The sequence below is a fragment of the Oryza glaberrima genome, chromosome 2 (assembly GCF_000147395.1).
Source record: "Oryza glaberrima chromosome 2, OglaRS2, whole genome shotgun sequence".
Classification (NCBI taxonomy): Eukaryota; Viridiplantae; Streptophyta; class Magnoliopsida; order Poales; family Poaceae; genus Oryza; species Oryza glaberrima.
Genome location: NC_068327.1, coordinates 3,896,153 through 3,912,878, shown reverse-complemented (window position 1 = coordinate 3,912,878; position 16,726 = coordinate 3,896,153). Strand labels below are relative to the sequence as shown.

General features: G+C 40.3%; 1 protein-coding gene across 3 annotated transcripts; it reads left to right on the top strand.

Moving 5' to 3' along the window:
• The first annotated feature begins 3,947 nt into the window (after positions 1-3,947).
• On the top strand, positions 3,948-14,917 carry LOC127762054 (protein STRUBBELIG-RECEPTOR FAMILY 3-like). 3 transcript variants are annotated; one of them, XR_008015360.1, is made up of 19 exons: positions 3,948-4,560; positions 5,411-5,540; positions 5,621-5,689; positions 5,887-5,952; positions 6,036-6,107; positions 6,185-6,256; positions 6,429-6,500; positions 6,577-6,642; positions 7,236-7,301; positions 7,456-7,862; positions 7,951-8,007; positions 8,110-8,486; positions 8,570-8,838; positions 8,944-9,082; positions 10,311-10,450; positions 10,573-10,729; positions 11,151-11,494; positions 11,654-11,774; positions 13,521-14,917. XR_008015360.1 is itself a non-coding variant. In XM_052286404.1 (17 exons), exons 1-17 carry the CDS (start codon positions 4,425-4,427, stop codon positions 11,235-11,237), a joined length of 2,382 nt encoding a protein of 793 aa, XP_052142364.1. In that variant the 5' UTR covers positions 3,948-4,424; the 3' UTR covers positions 11,238-11,545. The 3 variants fall into 3 exon arrangements, 2 of the variants coding, with proteins under 2 accessions (XP_052142364.1, XP_052142365.1); XM_052286404.1 differs by lacking the exons at positions 11,654-11,774; positions 13,521-14,917 and having other exon boundaries at positions 11,151-11,545; XM_052286405.1 differs by lacking the exons at positions 11,654-11,774; positions 13,521-14,917 and having other exon boundaries at positions 4,416-4,560; positions 5,411-5,511; positions 11,151-11,545.
• The last annotated feature ends 1,809 nt before the right edge of the window (positions 14,918-16,726 follow it).

The window sequence follows — 16,726 nt, the reverse complement described above, 5'->3', positions numbered from 1 at the left end:
TCAGATAATGATAATATAATTAGGAGAGTGTAATCGTTTCTCTTGGTGGTACGATAATGAATCAATGGATCGAATTCTCGTTAATCATTGACCCGTTTTGGTAGTCTGACGTGTTAGGTTAGGATAGTGACGTCAGCAGCAGGCCCATGACGGGACGAATCGTTGAAATCATCATGACAACTTGGTGGTGATGCTAAGCATTCCCTCTGATCCTTGTGGCTAAAGTTGATCTCGTCTGTTTTTGTTTGTCCATCCTGTTTAAATGCACTTAGCTTAGTTCGGTATACCCAACTTCCCATGATGCACCGAAAGATCTCTTTGAATGAACCCAGCAATTAACGCCGGCATACTATGATTCTATTAGGGATGAAAACGGATAAGATATAGGTATACTATATCTTGAACCATACTCCATCCGTCCCAGAAAAATAAATCTAGAACTAGATGTGACATATTCTAGTACAATAAATCTGGATGTGTCACGTCCAGTACTAGATTGGTTTTTTATGGGACGGTTAAGTATATTTTTAGCGGATATGGATATAAGGCAAATTGTTTCGGATGTCAGAAATGGTGTGGACTCAATTTAGAAACAGATTAAATCTGTTGGACGTTACATTATTGCAATCAATATAACATCGAGTTAGCAATGGGACAACAATAAAATGATCAATAAATGACCTATCGTAATAATTATATGCTTAAGTGCTAAATAATATGTATACAATGTATACATAATATAAAAATACAGCAATGCAAGTGTGAAATGAGATGATGAAAGCCCCAAACTAAAAAATCTAGGTTAATTGATGAATCAGATCATTGGATAGTCTGGCTCATGTCACATGCAATGGATAGAGTGATTACATAGATTGATAATTCTGGATTATTCAACAAACGGCTTATTAGATAATCTGATAGATATATCGGATAATTCACATCCGTTGAATTTTAGAGATACCACATCTGCATCCATATCCACATTATACTATCTGTATTTGCAACTATATCCGTTAGATTTCTTAAAACCCGTACCAATACGAAAGTCCTAAGGGGCGATCGATCGCTCCAAGCAATCAGTCCCCCTCCCCACATCGATCACCCCCTCCTCCAATGGGTTTTCTTTTTTGGCACCGCATTACTTCACTATTTTAGTAAATTTATACACCTAAAGTTTATACACATCAAGTTTACACATCTAAAGTTTATGCACCTAAAGTTTAGAGACCCAAAGTTTACAAGTCAAGTTTATATATCCGATTCAAATTTGAATTTGAATTCAAATATTTTTTATATATAGTATTTCTATACATCTAAAAATTATACACCTAAAGTTTATAGACCCAAAGTTTATAAGTCAAAAGTTTACATACCCGATTTAAGTTTGAATTTGAATTCAAATATTAGTTTATAGACCTGAAGTTTATAAGTCAAAAGTTTATGTACCCGTTTCAAATTTGAATTTGAATTCAAATATTTTTTATATATAGTATTTCTATATATAATTTTTTCTAACTTTGTTTTTTTTTAAAAAAATTATATGGTGTAGTAGGAAGAGAAGAAGGGGAGGAGGAAGGGGGAGAGAGAGTGTATAGAGGATCGATCGCCCATTAACCACACCCGTACCAATATCCTTTGTTTCGGATGGATTCAAAGTGGATGGGATCAGTTTTCACCACTACATGCTATCGTATTTACGTATTATTCGACAATAATTGATCTATTAAGGTCAAACTAAACTAATCTGTCAGAGAGTAAACCAAAATTAACCTGAGCAACATGAAAGAGAGAGCTTCCTTTCACCCTCGTGGCAGTAATAATCAACATAATGATAGATCTTAATTGACATAGCAAATATTGTTTTGTTTGCTTCCCAGGACACACGAGATATATATGAGTAAGTGATAAGTACTGTCATTAATTAACTATTGCATTCCCCAATCACCATTATATTGACCCAATGCGCTTTCAACAAGTATATATCTTGTCATGGCGGCTGGCTAATTGACGTGGGGCCATTTGATTTGCAGGCCTCAGGTTTGAAGGATAAGGATTGCTCTTAACTTGTCCCCTTCCAAGTGATGCTCTCAGTAAAAGCATGGGTTTTATGTGCTTCAAGCTTCCTCTTTTTTTGAAGGACAAGATTGTGACTTGGCATGGATGTCATTGTCGAATCAATGGTTTTATTAGGTTTTTGACGCTTTGGTTTGTTGGAAAATTGCCAGGTGATTGACGGCTAAGGCAATGAAATTCCGTGTCTCCTAGCTCCTGTCATGTTCCTTTGCTTTATAGTTCTTCTTTCTCTCCCTCTTTCTTTCTGTGAGGATAGCTATCCTTCTTCTCGTGGAGTTTAATTGATATCAAGTGATAGCAGTGATGGACGCAGGTTTAAAATATAGATGGGACGGTAGAGCTAGCCCTAATTAGGTGATGGCACAACGCACACAAATCTTAGCCGCTGGTTCACAGCATTAGTGCAATAATGCACGGCACGAACATCGAGAAAGTTAACAATGAGGATTGATAGTCGAACAAACGTATATGACTTATATGTAGAGAGATAAAAGAAAATGAGAAATGCTGTTAGACAACAAGGGGAACCACTTTCAATAGTTCGGAGGTATAAAACGAGATGAAAAATTATTTAGGGGTTTAAGTGCTTCGTCAAAATAGTTCAAGTGAGTAAAATGGATTTTTTAATATATTTACCTATTTACCTATTTCCTGTAGACTGTATTATGCACTAAAGAAATAGAAAGAAAATCGAATTTTATGTATGGCCAAAATCAGAAACGATCAAAATGGTACTACTTATACACGAATTTTCATAAATATTTTTGTTCCTACTTAAAATACTTGATTTATCTGATTATTCAATAGTAGACTAATGACTAATGTTGGAAATAGGACTAAAATAAGATTTCGGGGTGTGGGACGACACAGATCGTAGTTGGGCCGGCCGACCCACCCTACCTAATGGGTGTGTTCGTCACTGAGTGATAGGTTAATTATGTTATAATACTCTTGTAGGATGTTTGTTAAATTGTTACTACCAAAATTAGAATCATGTTTCGATAAATTCGAGTTACAGGTGGATCGATGGGCTAAGTATATCCTTTTGTATCACAAATTCATATCAATCCTCAACACAAAATATCTAAACCACCTTTGAGCAACACACTTTTTTTCTAGCTACTTTGTTCAAAAGTTTTGAAAAGGAAGTGCCTTTCGTGAAGGCATGCACAACAAGCACAAGACATTTGGGTGCAATGCAAAGTTGCAAACGTACATGGATATACATAACGGCATCCAAAGCTGCAATCTCTTCCTTTTTCGTGTGCCCAAACAACTCTTCCCAGGGACAAAAAGCCAAAACGCCAAATGAAAAACGAATCCAGGAGCCCACCCCACGAGAGCTCCACGTCAGCGCTGGCCCCACACACCCTCCCAATCCAGCCCAGCCGAGACCCACGTCATCATGGGCCCCACACAACCCCTCCCCTGCACTGAATGCCTAGCAGCGTGCAGGACACTTGCACTACTCGCGTTCCATAAAAAAAATAATTTACTAAAAAAATAATTTACTCCTAATACTACGAATTAATAAAATGTGTCATATCCGATACTAGTTTATTTTTTTAATGAAACGGAGAAAATACTACACATGGCGGTTCCTTTGATCACTTTCTTAACTCTATCTAGAACTGAAATGATTAATGCAGGGGCATGTTGGTTATTTTTCCAATACCATATTTTGTCATCTCCTTTCTAGAACGGCTAGTAAACTAGGATAGAGCGAATAATACTTAATTAATTATGTGCTAATGAATAATACCTTTTTAGAAAGATGAATAATTTTGTACTCACAAGTCACAAGTACAAATTTCCCCTGCTATTCTGCTCGATTTTTTCTCCTCTCCTTTCTCGCAAACGCCTTTTCTTCTCTCTCTCTCTCTTTCCCCCCTCGCCGCTCGCCACTCACCCACTCCCTCTCTCTCTCTACCTTTTCACGCCCGTTGCTCACTCCCACGCTCCTCCTCCTCGCATTCTCTTCTCTCACTTCGCCGCCACTCTCACTCTCCTCTCTCTCACTCTCTCTCTCTCCTCTGGAGACTGCAGTTTTACAGCTAGATTCTACTAGAAGCCCACCAAAAGCACAAGCCTCTGCGGCGGCCGCGGCGGCGGCGTGCTCCGGGAAGCGAGCCCCGTGGTGGCGGCGGTGGTGCGGAGCACGGCACGGCATCTCTCTCTCGCGAGCGCGCGAGCGAGCGAACGCTAGATCTGCGAACGCGGGGTTTGGTTCCTTCTTCTTCCGCGATCGCTTCGGGTTGATCTGGCTGATGCTGCTTCGGCGGAGGCCGCGCTGATTAATTGCTGGAGGGGAGAGAGAGAGAGAGAGAGAGAGAGAGAGAGAGTTTGCGTCGATGCGGATGGCGGCGGGAGGGAGGTGCTGCTTCCGGAGAGGGGCTCCCGCGGCGATGCTCGTGCTGCCGCTGCTGCTGCTGATCGCCGCGGCGGCATTGCCCCGGCGGGCGCTCGCGGCCACCGTCGCCGCCGATGGTAAGTGCTCCGCGCTCGCGCTTCGTGCTTGGATGCTTTGCTCGTACGTGTTGCACTAGCTTTTGGTTGGTGGCCGTTGGTCGTTGCACTGTTTGCGGAGGCGATGATTCCAGCTAAGTACTGTTCGGGGTGAACATGGGATTTGTCGGTGGAAGCGAGGTCAAGGTGGGGATTGATTTCGATGCAGTGCTGTACTGTGCACTAGAGATTGGGCGGGTGGTGAGAAACGTGTGGGGGGTTTAGGTTGGGTCGATCGATTCAATTTGATTGTGCGGATTGGCAGGGGATATCTTGCGGTACTTCTTCTTCTGGACTTGATGCGGCGGTTGAATTTTCGTGTGCTTTTGCTTGTGGAAGCAAATGAAGTGGTTAAATGCTGCAATCGAGCTGCTATTTTCGGTCTGAAGGGATGTTTTAGGATTGTTATGTGAACTGTTCTCTTTGGATTAGTAATCGTCATTATTGACGACAATGGTTGATGGATAAAGTGATGGATGATTTAGTTAGGCTAGTTGTGGTAGAATGAGAAATGGTCTTATTATTACTCTCGCTTACATGAATCTTTAATTAAAAAGTTCCTTTCAAACTGTTTGCATAAAAAGGGGTCTTAGTTGTAAAAAGTCGGCTGAAGGTGATATGATGACTAATTTCCACTCTCACCCTTGGTTTTTGGTGAAATGCTGGGTTCTGTTTTACCTGAATTAACTGGCCCATTTGCACACTCTGCACTCTACTTACTATGTAGGTTCATTTCATTAAGTACCTTAAAATGGTGTTGATTTGGTGTGAATCCATGTCAGGGATAATTATGTTTGTTACTAATGACTGTTTTTGCTTGATTTATGGGCAGTTGCTGCTATAAATGGACTGTATGTTGCACTTGGATCACCGGCTCTTCCTAAATGGACTGCGAATGGTGGTGACCCCTGTGGTGATGGTTGGCAGGGCGTTGTATGTATTGGCTCAAATATAGATTCAATGTACGTCCATTGTACATTTGCATTTCCTTTATCTGGTCGAGTGTTTATATTTTGTGCTTTTATCAACTCATTGTTTGTAGAATTTTCAATGCTGCAAATTTGGAAGGACAGTTAGGCAGCCTGGGGAACTTCACTTCAATAACCACTATGTAAGAGTATTACTGTTAATTTTATTCTCTTTGCCCATGATTGATCCTTGATCGTCATGTCATCTAATTATACATGCATAATAATTAATAGATCAATAGGAAATTCAAAGTCTGTACTTATATATTGGCAGAAGTTATGTTGTTTTCGTATGTATCCTGGTCAGGTTTTGTGACTATTTACTTTTCTTTCATTGTAGAAATCTTAGCAACAACAATATTGGTGGAACTATACCAGAAGATCTACCTGTTACACTGCAGCATTTGTATGTGCTATTCTTCCTCTTCTGCGATTTTTTTAGCTCTTGTGATTGAGTGATGAGATGCCTTATGTTCCTTGCTGGTGCAGTTTTATGTCTGATAACCAGCTCACTGGAAGCATTCCGACGTCACTATCAAAGCTTCAGAGTTTAACAGACATGTATGACTATTGTCCTATTTCTGTTCCTAAGCAGAGAGGTTGCTGTACTATTTTTTTTCTGATCTGTCTTTTTGTAGGTCTCTAAATGATAATCATCTCGACGGGAAACTGCCAGATGCTTTTGGTTCCCTTACTGGCCTTGTAAATTTGTAAGATACCTCATTTTCCTCTCCTTTTCATTTTGCTTATTCTTACTCTTCATGTGCACTTGCTCATGCACCTGAGAGTATATCATATCTTCATTTTCCCCAAGACCCGAGAGGGTTGGCAGGCAAGGGGTGAACTGTTAACTCGTTCATAACATCTAGCATTTGACCACAGTGATATTTCATCCAATAACTTCAGTGGTTCATTACCACCTTCTCTGGGAAGCCTGTCATCATTGACTACATTGTAAGTCTACAAGTATTTTCTTATATAGTTTTTTCCCTATCATTTTTACTTATTTTCATGCCTTGTTATTTTACAGGCACATGCAAGACAACCAACTATCCGGAACCCTTGATGTCTTGCAGGATCTCCCCCTCAAAGATTTGTATTCCCACACTCTCTATTCTGTCATCATATTACTGATTCACTTATATTAGTGCACCATTATGTATAAATTGGACTATCAGCAATTGTATTCTCAGTTATGTGTTGATTTATAAAATTGATCTGCTTAACAGACATTTTCTTCTGGTCTACTTTAGAGATGTCATAGTATAAATTATGATTATCCTGCACTTTGTCATTATTTTGAAGTAACATGCAACAATATGTTAGCAGACACAAAGTTCTCTATTATTCAACAGTCACATTGAATTTGATAAGGTTGTAGAAACTTGACATCCTTTCACAAAGTACATGGCAGTCATACATTTGTTTGCAGAAGTATAATGTACCATGTAGTCATGACCAGAACCGGGACTTTTAGGTTTTAGCAAAGCTGTACTAGTTAGAAAAAAGAACAGGTGATGTAAGTGATTTAGCTTTTATCTTATCATAGACATTCACAAGTCAAACAGTAATTTAAATCCAATTTGTTATGTATGTCTAATCCAGATCATCCTTTTTCTTAGAATGCTGTTATGCATACAAATATGAAATATCTACACTTGTTTCTGATAATATATTTACCTGAAACAGAAATATAGAGAATAATTTGTTTTCTGGACCGGTTCCTCCAAAGTTGCTGAATGTGCCAAACTTCAAGTGAGAATCCTTTTTCTTACATATTTCAAATTTATTGATGCAATTCACATAGTACTTGGTATTCCTACATAAAAATTCTCTCTAATATATACTTTTGCCATATGTAATTATATGTAAGGTAACTTATTGAGTAATTCATTGTTTTTGTCTACAGAAAGGATGGGAACCCATTTAATACCAGCATAGCTCCTTCTGCATCACCCTCTTCAACACCTACAGGCTCTACACCAACACAAACACCATCGTCACCTTCATCTTCTGGAACTCCTTCGCCATCTAGTTCGCCCTCTAATTCTTCTGGTGGATCTACTGCTCGAGACAGCAGCTCTCCATCATCTAGGAAACATAAGTCTTCAACCCTCAGGATTGTTGGATATGTTCTTCTAGCTATTGTCCTGTTTATAGTTACAGTGCTGCTGGTAATATTTTGCCTGTCCAAGTACCAAGAGAGACAGTCAAGACGTGATTATACAACAAGTCAGGTGGGGAGGGTTCATCAGAGGGTTGAAGAGCCGAAAGTTAAGCAAGCTTCAGTGCAGTCAAGGAATGATGCCAAAAAAGGTCAACAATTAGTTTATATATTCTGTAATATATTTCTGATTATATTTTATTTGTTTTATATCACAGCATATTGATGTTCTATTAACAGGATCAACAGAGGTTCCTGAACGGAGGCAGGTTCGTGAAATAAATTTGGCGGTACCAGGTATAGATGCTTGTAAATCTGATCTATCAGGTCTTTTAGTACTGTAATACTATTCACATTTTTAAGTTCAGATGTATAAAATAACTATTCAATTGCTGGCAGCTGCTCTCGAGAAGCCTCCTGAAAAGAGAAAAGAACATGTAATTAACTTGCAGCGATCAGAAACAGAAATTTTTGCTTCTACACCTCCGCCGCCGCCGCCTCCACCACCACCACCTCCTCCTCCTCCTCCGACACCACCACCGCCACCGCCGCGGCCGCCGCCGCCGCCACCACCACCTGTTGAAAAAGTGATTGTAAATCCCATTGTTAAGCCAGAGAAAAGAGTTAGTACTCCACCTAGGACAGGTCCCTCGACATCTGCAACATCCTTTTCTGTTGCATCACTTCAGCAATATACAAATAGTTTTGAAGAGGGAAATTTGATAAGAGAGAGTAGGTTGGGAAAAGTATATCTGGCAGAACTTCCTGAAGGCAGGGTATGTTTACAAAATACTGCTTCATTTAAATGGAATTTTATGATTATTGAAATGCTATACTAATCTTCCTTTATCCTATGCAGTTCTTGGAAGTTATGAAGATTGATAACGCCAATGATAGAATACCGGTAGATGAATTTCTAGAACTGGTTGCAAGTGTATCAGATATTAGGCACCCCAACATCCTCGAGCTTGTTGGATACTGTGCAGAATATGGTCAGAGGTTACTTGTTTATAATCATTTCAGTAGAAAAACACTGCATGATGTACTACATGAAGGGGAGGAATTGGATGGTGCACTATCATGGAATGCTCGCCTCCAAGTTGCTCTTGGTGCAGCAAAGGCCTTAGAGTAAGTTACCAAGCTGTATCGCGGTTCAATATAATTACCATGAACTTGTGCTTATTTAATTTAGTTTTTCATGGGGTAGCTTTTGTACTTATATTCTTCTTTCAGCTATCTACATGAGAGCTGTGAACCTCCAGTAGTGCACCAGAATTTTGAGCCAGCCAATGTGCTCCTTGGTAATGGATTCTCAGTACGTGTCGCTGAATGTGGACTGGCAGAATTGACGCTGTCAGGTTCTGTTACACAGGTAACATCTAGTGTTGTACACCAACCTTGTGGTTGTGATACTTCGGCTTTTCCGTCGCCAGCAGTTCTGATACATTTCCTAAAATTCCTGAAGTCCAATTAAGAAGAGTAAATTTCAGAAAACTACATATACTTTGATCAAACTATCACAAAACTATAGATTTAAGGCGGTGCATCACAAAACTACAGATTTAGGACCGAATTTATCAAAGAACTAGAGATTTAAGATGGAAGACCACCAAACTACATATTTAGTAATAAAATTATCACAAACTACATGTTTTGTAGCAAGTTAAGTACTACCTCCGTTTCAGGTTATAAGACTTTTTAGCATTACCCATATTCATATAGATGTTAATGAATCTAGGCACACATATATGTCTAGATTTATTAACATATATATGAATGTGGGCAATGTTAGAAAGTCTTATAATATGAAACGGAGGAAGTACAAAACTATAACATTTATAACTCTTAACATGATAGTAGTGGTAGGGATTTAAATTGTAAAATATGTAGTTTCGTGATAACTCTAGTATTAAAGCTGTAGTTTTGTGATATTTGGCCTTAAATCTGTAGTTTTGTGATAAACCGTGTGTTAAATACTTAAATCTGTAGTTTTGTGATACAACACCTTAAATATGTAGTTTTGTGATAATTTAATTAAAGTACCTGACTATCTGTAGTGTTGTGAATACTACTCTTTATAATTTGACTGCATACGAGTAACAATCCAGTATTCAAGCACCTAAGCAGCTCTCAGGGCATGACAGCTACTAGGTCCAGTGCTACAACTTCCTTCCAAACTAGAGCAGCCTTATCCACATATTTACTATCGCAGGAAAGACTATTGAAAGAAGGGGGTTAAAATTTTATTTATCTTAAGTTTTAGATTAGTTATGTTGGGCCTTCCAGCTACCAGCCTACCATGCACATCCACCACAGCAGTAGAACTCGCCTCAGGCCTGAAATTGATGGTTGTTCCCTCGATTTGTTCATAAGGTGTTGTCTTTTGGTTAGGATTATTTTCAGTTAAGAAGCTTTTAGCTGATGTTTTTAGGAGCTGGTTCATTTAAGGGCTTTAACAAATATCAGTTAAGCAAGCAAAGAAACAAGCAAGTTCGTTCACATCTCTGGTCTGGTTGCCCCATTGCATCTCCTAATGAAGCCATTGCTGCAAGGATGTCCTCTCTGTGGTTTTAACTTAGAATGGTGTTCTTTTATTCCAGTTGTCAGGTCGCATGAGGGCACTGCTGAATTATGAAGCTCCTGAAATCCATGAAGCTGGGACTTTTACCTACCGAAGTGATGTTTACAGTTTTGGCGTGGTAATGCTAGAACTTCTCACTGGCCGTAAACCATATGACAGGTCAGTGATTCACCGTAATATGCATTTCTTAATTTTAGTTTCATAATTGTGTTAGATCAATTGTCTCCAAATGTTGTCTGAACTTTCTAGTTTGCTTGCTTATTTTCCGTTACAATATGCAGTTCTCGTCCTCGTGCTGAACAACATCTTGTTAGATGGGCTGATTCTCAATTTCATGACATTGAGTCCATATCAAAGATGGTTGATCCTTCTATTCAAGGAGAGTGTTCTGAGAAAGTACTGTCACGTTTTGCAGACATCATCAGCCGTTGTATTCGGGTAATCAAATACTTCCATTATCTTTTGAGCTAAACTGTAGTTTCTAGTTTCTAGCATAATATAAGATAGTACATGTGTCACTTCCTTAAGCATCTCTATCAGGATTTTATGCCAGAATTTTCTATAGAGAGCTGTTTAATTAGGCTAAAAGCATCAACTATCTAAATTTCCTATTAGCCCATTGCATAATTTTACTTCATTATTGAGGTCAAATGCATTCTGCAATTTTATATCCAAGTTATTATATCACAAATTAATTTGTTTAGTCATTTTGATACTTAAATCACATTCAGGTAATATACTTGTTTATCTGTTCACTATGCTCTGCTCTTCTTGTGTTGTTTTTCTTTTCTGAGAACAGCCATATGAGATGGATTTAAAAATCATGTGATTGATGAATGATCTGAAATTTCTTATGCAGCCGGAACCAGAATTCAGACCATCAATGTCAGAGATTGTCCAAGACCTAGCTAGGATTATAAGTGTTACCAGTGAGGAATCAGAGTAACGAAGAGATCAAGGTGGGGCCGTACATCTAGGAAGCCAGCTCTCGCAGCTATCAAAAATATTCAGAGGAAACACAATCATTTCTGTGGAGCATCCTTTCAGTATTTATAATGGACAGCATTGTCCTTAAGTGTACATGTTGATTCTGGAGCCGCATTTACCTGTTGAAAGGTGGTAGTGGTACAGCCAGGGGAACATGGGCCTTCTCATTATGGGCCAAGTAGATTCCTGTACTTCCTAGACATTATCAAATTGCATGTATATCTTATAATCCATTCTAATTTTGATTATTTTATTACATTAAAATTAGCGATGTTCATATGGTGTTAGCATATCTGATTGCTGTATCTCTCTCAAAGCTCGTTCAGAAATCGTTTATTTTGTTTGATTAACTCCATGTGGTTTTTGTGATTTTAGAAAGTATACTGGTGTAGAGGTGTTGTTCAGAGGCGGATGAACCCTCTCGACATTCATATGCTTTCTTCTGTGAAACTGGACATGCACATTCTCCTCCTGCAGGGAAAAGGATCTCATTTAGGTATGTCTCATGTGTTCGATTTACTCATATTTTCTATTGTCTTTCCTTTATAAGACTTTCTATCATTGCCCACATTCATATATATGTTAATAAATCTATATATATATATATATATATGTGTGTCTAGATTCATTAGCATCTATATAAATGTAGGTAATGCTAGAAAGTCTTATAACCTGAAACGGAGGTAGTATTACCATATAGTATTTGAATGGATTATGGGTTTATGGTTTTGGTTACCCTTAAGTGGTGAGTGCTAGTAATAGAGACAAACGGGTGGAAATATATTGCTTAAAAGATACTTCCTCCGTCCCATTTTAAGTGTAGCCATGATTTTCCGTGCCCAACTTTAATCGTCCGTCTTATTTGATTTTTTTTTGAAAAATTTAAAAGCATAAGTTACGCATAAAGTACTATTCATGTTTTATCATCTCATAACAAGAAAAATACTAATTATAAAAAAAGTTCAAATAAGACGGATGATCAAAGTTGGGCACGAAAACTTATGGTTGCACTTAAAATGGGATGGAGGGAGTAGATGGTAAACAGCAGCTGATTACTACCTTGTCTGTTCTGTGACTGGCAGTCTGTAGTAACATTAAGTTTGCTTTTGTAGTGTTAGATTAGCACTTTATGCGGAATAATTTGGTTATACAAGAGAAACAGTACTGTAGGATGTTTTGCATGCTGAAATTTGCTCTTCTTTCAAAGCTAGTACTGATAGCTCCAACCATCTACTATTTCACTTGCTTCCGTATGTGCTTGAGTTAGAAACGTTCTGTATCCTTTTCACCTTTTGGAACAGAGAAAACTTTACTGTGTCAACACTGGAAGCATAGATCCCACCTATGCTTTTGGATAACTTCTTGCCGACTAATAAAAAAAATTGCCTTTTTTTTTCTAGAGTATAACATGATCATCTGCTTTGATTGGAGTAATGCGCTCCTATACTTTGTTGCTTTCACCTACTTTTCTGGGATGCCTACTGTTTTGAAGGGGAAAAAAATCTAGATAAGTAGATGCACTCATCAAATCATTAAAACCTCTACTTATTTAGAACCATAGGAATTGCAATTTGCAGAACTCCCCATTTAGGACAGTGACACGTACACAGGTGCCCGGCCACAAGAAGGTTAGTTGCCTTGCACAGGCACATTGAGCTAGGGAACCTGCACCTGGTTTCAGAAAGCAGTTTTGCCGTGCCATATTGCCATGTGGGTGGTGCCAAGTTGCACAGTACCGATATTATGAGGCTGGCAAGAGTTGCCGTAGCAGGGGGCTCTCTCCTCTGCCAAGTGCCTTAGCCCCTCTCGCTTTCTCCCCCACAAATGTCACTCGGATAAACGAGTGTCTATTACCATTGCCAAGGCCTCAATCTTGTAGTGGTCCATCTGTGTAAGGATGGTTATATAGGTTAGCTGGTCCACATCAATGGATCAACCGCACTGTCCTGTGGTTGCCGTTGATATGATGATCCATGGTACATTGAACTTTTATTTCATCGATGATTTTTTATTTTCTTTCAGCTGTGAAGACTCCATAGTTTATATAGTTATTACCAAATATCAGTGAGATCAACTGCATTCCTGACCGATGAAATGCAGATCAGATGTGCAGGTTTCATGAATGGTTTTGGGTCTCCCCGGTTTTCTTTTCTCAACCGGAACAGAATTAGAATTGTAGTGGTTCATATTAGCTCTCATCTCACTGTCACACTCATGCATATCTTTGCCTTGCCAATTGCAGTTGGTTGCTGAATAGTGGGATCTTTACTGATCCTGCAGAATCATGGCGGGCAGATCATGCGTGACATCGCAGGAAGCAACTCCCAAGTTATAACGGGTTGAATTTGAACCAAACGTGTACTCTCTTTGGCCTGAAAGCAACATGGAAGTAACCGAATGTACTATGCGAGTGAGCTTCAAGTCGCAGCGGCACAAGTGGCGCATCCCTGGTTTTGCCATGCTACAGACACGCGTGCGGTTTTCTCATCGCACGCGTGACTTCATCGTGCATGAATCTCGTCGAGACTTGTCGTTGTTGGCTTGTTGCTGGAGGAAGGTGACCCGATGCATCGAACCGGAAGGACGGATGGATGGCATCTCCCGTTTTTGTGGCTGGTCTCGGCTTTCCGGGTCGTGTGGGCCCGTCCTATCAGAACAGCCGGGTTTGGCATTTTGCAGAGCTTCTCTTACCACCTCCGTCCCAAAATAAGCGCAACTATATAAGTTTTTGCGTCCAACTTTAATCGACCGTTTTATTTGAAATTTTTTTATAATTAGCATTTTTGTTGCTGAGATAATAAAACATGAAAAGTACTTTACTCTTGACTTATGTTTTTAAACTTTTTTTTAAAAAAATTCAAACAAGACGAACGGTTAAAGTTGGGTGCGGAAAATCATGTATACACTTATTTTGGGACGGATGGAGTACGTTTTTGACCGCACGTCTTCGTTTTGACTGCCGGGTGCCGGCACGCTAGAAATACACTAGGTGGCATGTATTCATCGCAATTCGCAAAGGTGAAAGAAGAAAAGAAGCATGCCAATTTGTAGAATTTTAACAAAAAAATGAGCGGTTATTGGAGCGAACAATGAAAACTTCAAGGGAATTCGGAGGAGCATGATGCCTACCGGAAAATCTTGAGAAAAATTCACATCCAGATCCAGTGAAAGCGGATGTTTCCTTCTGGTGTTCCTTCTAGAGAAAATTCCGCGTGCACCAATCGAAGCCTTAAAGAAACCACCAACATGTGAACCATACGCCTATCTGATGTGTTTATGATCGACCGGAAGACCGAAGATGGGGTTTTCTCAAGCGATTAATACCAAAAGTATCCATCAATTCATGTAGCTAGTTGTTGATGAAATCATTATCAGGCCTATGGCACCACGATTAAATTGCCAAGAACTTGGTGGTGGAGAAGCTAAGCACGGTTGTCCGATCCAGCTTACGGAAGTGAACCTTTTTGGGTCGGATCCAAGTTCTAGCCAAGGTGTTCTCCAAAAAAAAAAAAAAAAAAAAAAAAAACTGAACTGTACACAAAAAAATTGAGAACCTTTTTGGTTTGATCAGTTGTTTATAAACTGTAGTAAATTCTAAATTGTACTAGAACTTACTTTTAGAATTGTTTGTTTTCTGCATTTAGCTTTGGCACTCGGATCGCGAGTACAAGAGTAAGCAATTGCAACATAAATTTTTTAGGGGCAATTATAAATTTACCACTAGTTTGAATCGTTATTGCAAGAATGTCACTAGAAAATTATAAAAATACCACCAGAACTATCGTTCAAGTGGCATACTGGCTTATTTCAAATTAAAAAAATCAACGGCAAATTTGTAAATCTTACATAAGTCAAAACAAACTTAGGGCGATAGGAGTGAAGGTATTGCACTTGTTGGGCCTCGGTTGCCACCTAGGCCCAAGCCCCTCTAAGGATACACACTCCACAATGCAGGTTATTTGTAGTGGGTCCCACCAATAACTCCTCTCCCACTTTTCATCCCCCTCTCTCCTCTCTGTCTTTCTCCATCGGCGGAGGAAGCTGAGGTGCTGGGCGAAGAAAGCGAGGTGTCGGGCAGAGTGACCAGATCTAGCCAGGCATGGAAGAAGGGAACAATGTGCTTGGGGGCGGATTTGGCGACCGTGCCGAGCAGAGCGATGACGGCGCCGGGTGGAGCACTACCTCTCCTTGTCGGGGTGGCCGCCGCGGGAGATGACGGTGCTGCTATGCTCGCCGGATCCGACTTGGGGCTCATCGGATCTGGCCTCGGGTAGCGTCGGCTGCTCATAGGATCCGACGCCACCTTACCCCCTTTCCTCTCGACGCGACGTTCGACACCACCTCAAGGGACAACGAGGACAAGAATGGCAGTGATGCTACTCACCCCCCCTCCCCTCCCCCCCCCCCCCCCCCCTCATCCCTTCTCTTTCGCGGCCACATTGTCACCCTCTTTCCTTGGCTGACAAGCCCATCGGCGTGAAGCACGGGTATGATGACGAGGGCCTCTCCTCCGGCCAGTCCTCTCTATCCCTTCCCTAGTGACATGGGACAGAGAGTATGAGCCTAGATTTGTAAATTATGACGAGGAACCTGTAGCTTAATTTGGCTCCCGGTTCTTTGTGGGGGCAACGAAATAGGCCAGATAACGTGGAGCCGAATATCTGAGATAGTCGGTTCGTGCTGAATAATAACTCCGTGCACCGTGAAAGCCTTCGTAACGAGGGAGTAAAGAAAAACGCTAATTCCTTTCAGAAGAAGCGATCATCATAGCTCCAGCGTGATGACAGAAACAGAATTCGCCAAAAATGATAGAAGTATCCGCTGAATGGTGGTGGGAGGCTGGGAGCAGGTGCAGATGCATCGCAGCCTCTCTTATCTCGGTCCCAAGAACACGTACAGTACCCACCACCGCACCGCCTTCCTGAACGGGACATATGTACGGCCAGGGGCAGGTGGCCTACTCTACTCGCCTAGGCATAGGGTGGGGACTGACTCCCATCCGACGCGCCTGCAGGCCGTAGAACTGGCGACAGCAAAGCCGGCCTCCACCTGGCGAACCCCATCCATCCATCCATCTGCTCCGTCTCGCCCTCGTCGGATCGATCGAGTGACTGATACGCAAGGCTGCACGTAAGTACTATACTACTGCTGTTCTAAAAAAAAAAAAAGTATATACTTCCGCTCCATCCATTCTAAAATATAACAACTTTTAGTCTTTAGGATTTATCCTAAAATATAATACTTCTTCTGTTTCACAATATAAGTCATTCTAACATTTCCTAGACATATAACATCAATATGAATGTGGGAAATGCTAAAATGACTTACATTGTAAAACGAGGGGGGTAACTTCTCCACCAACATTCTCTTTCCAACCAATCACAACCCTATGTCATTCACTTTTCCCAACTATCTCTATTACTCATCCAATCACAACCCTTCACCATT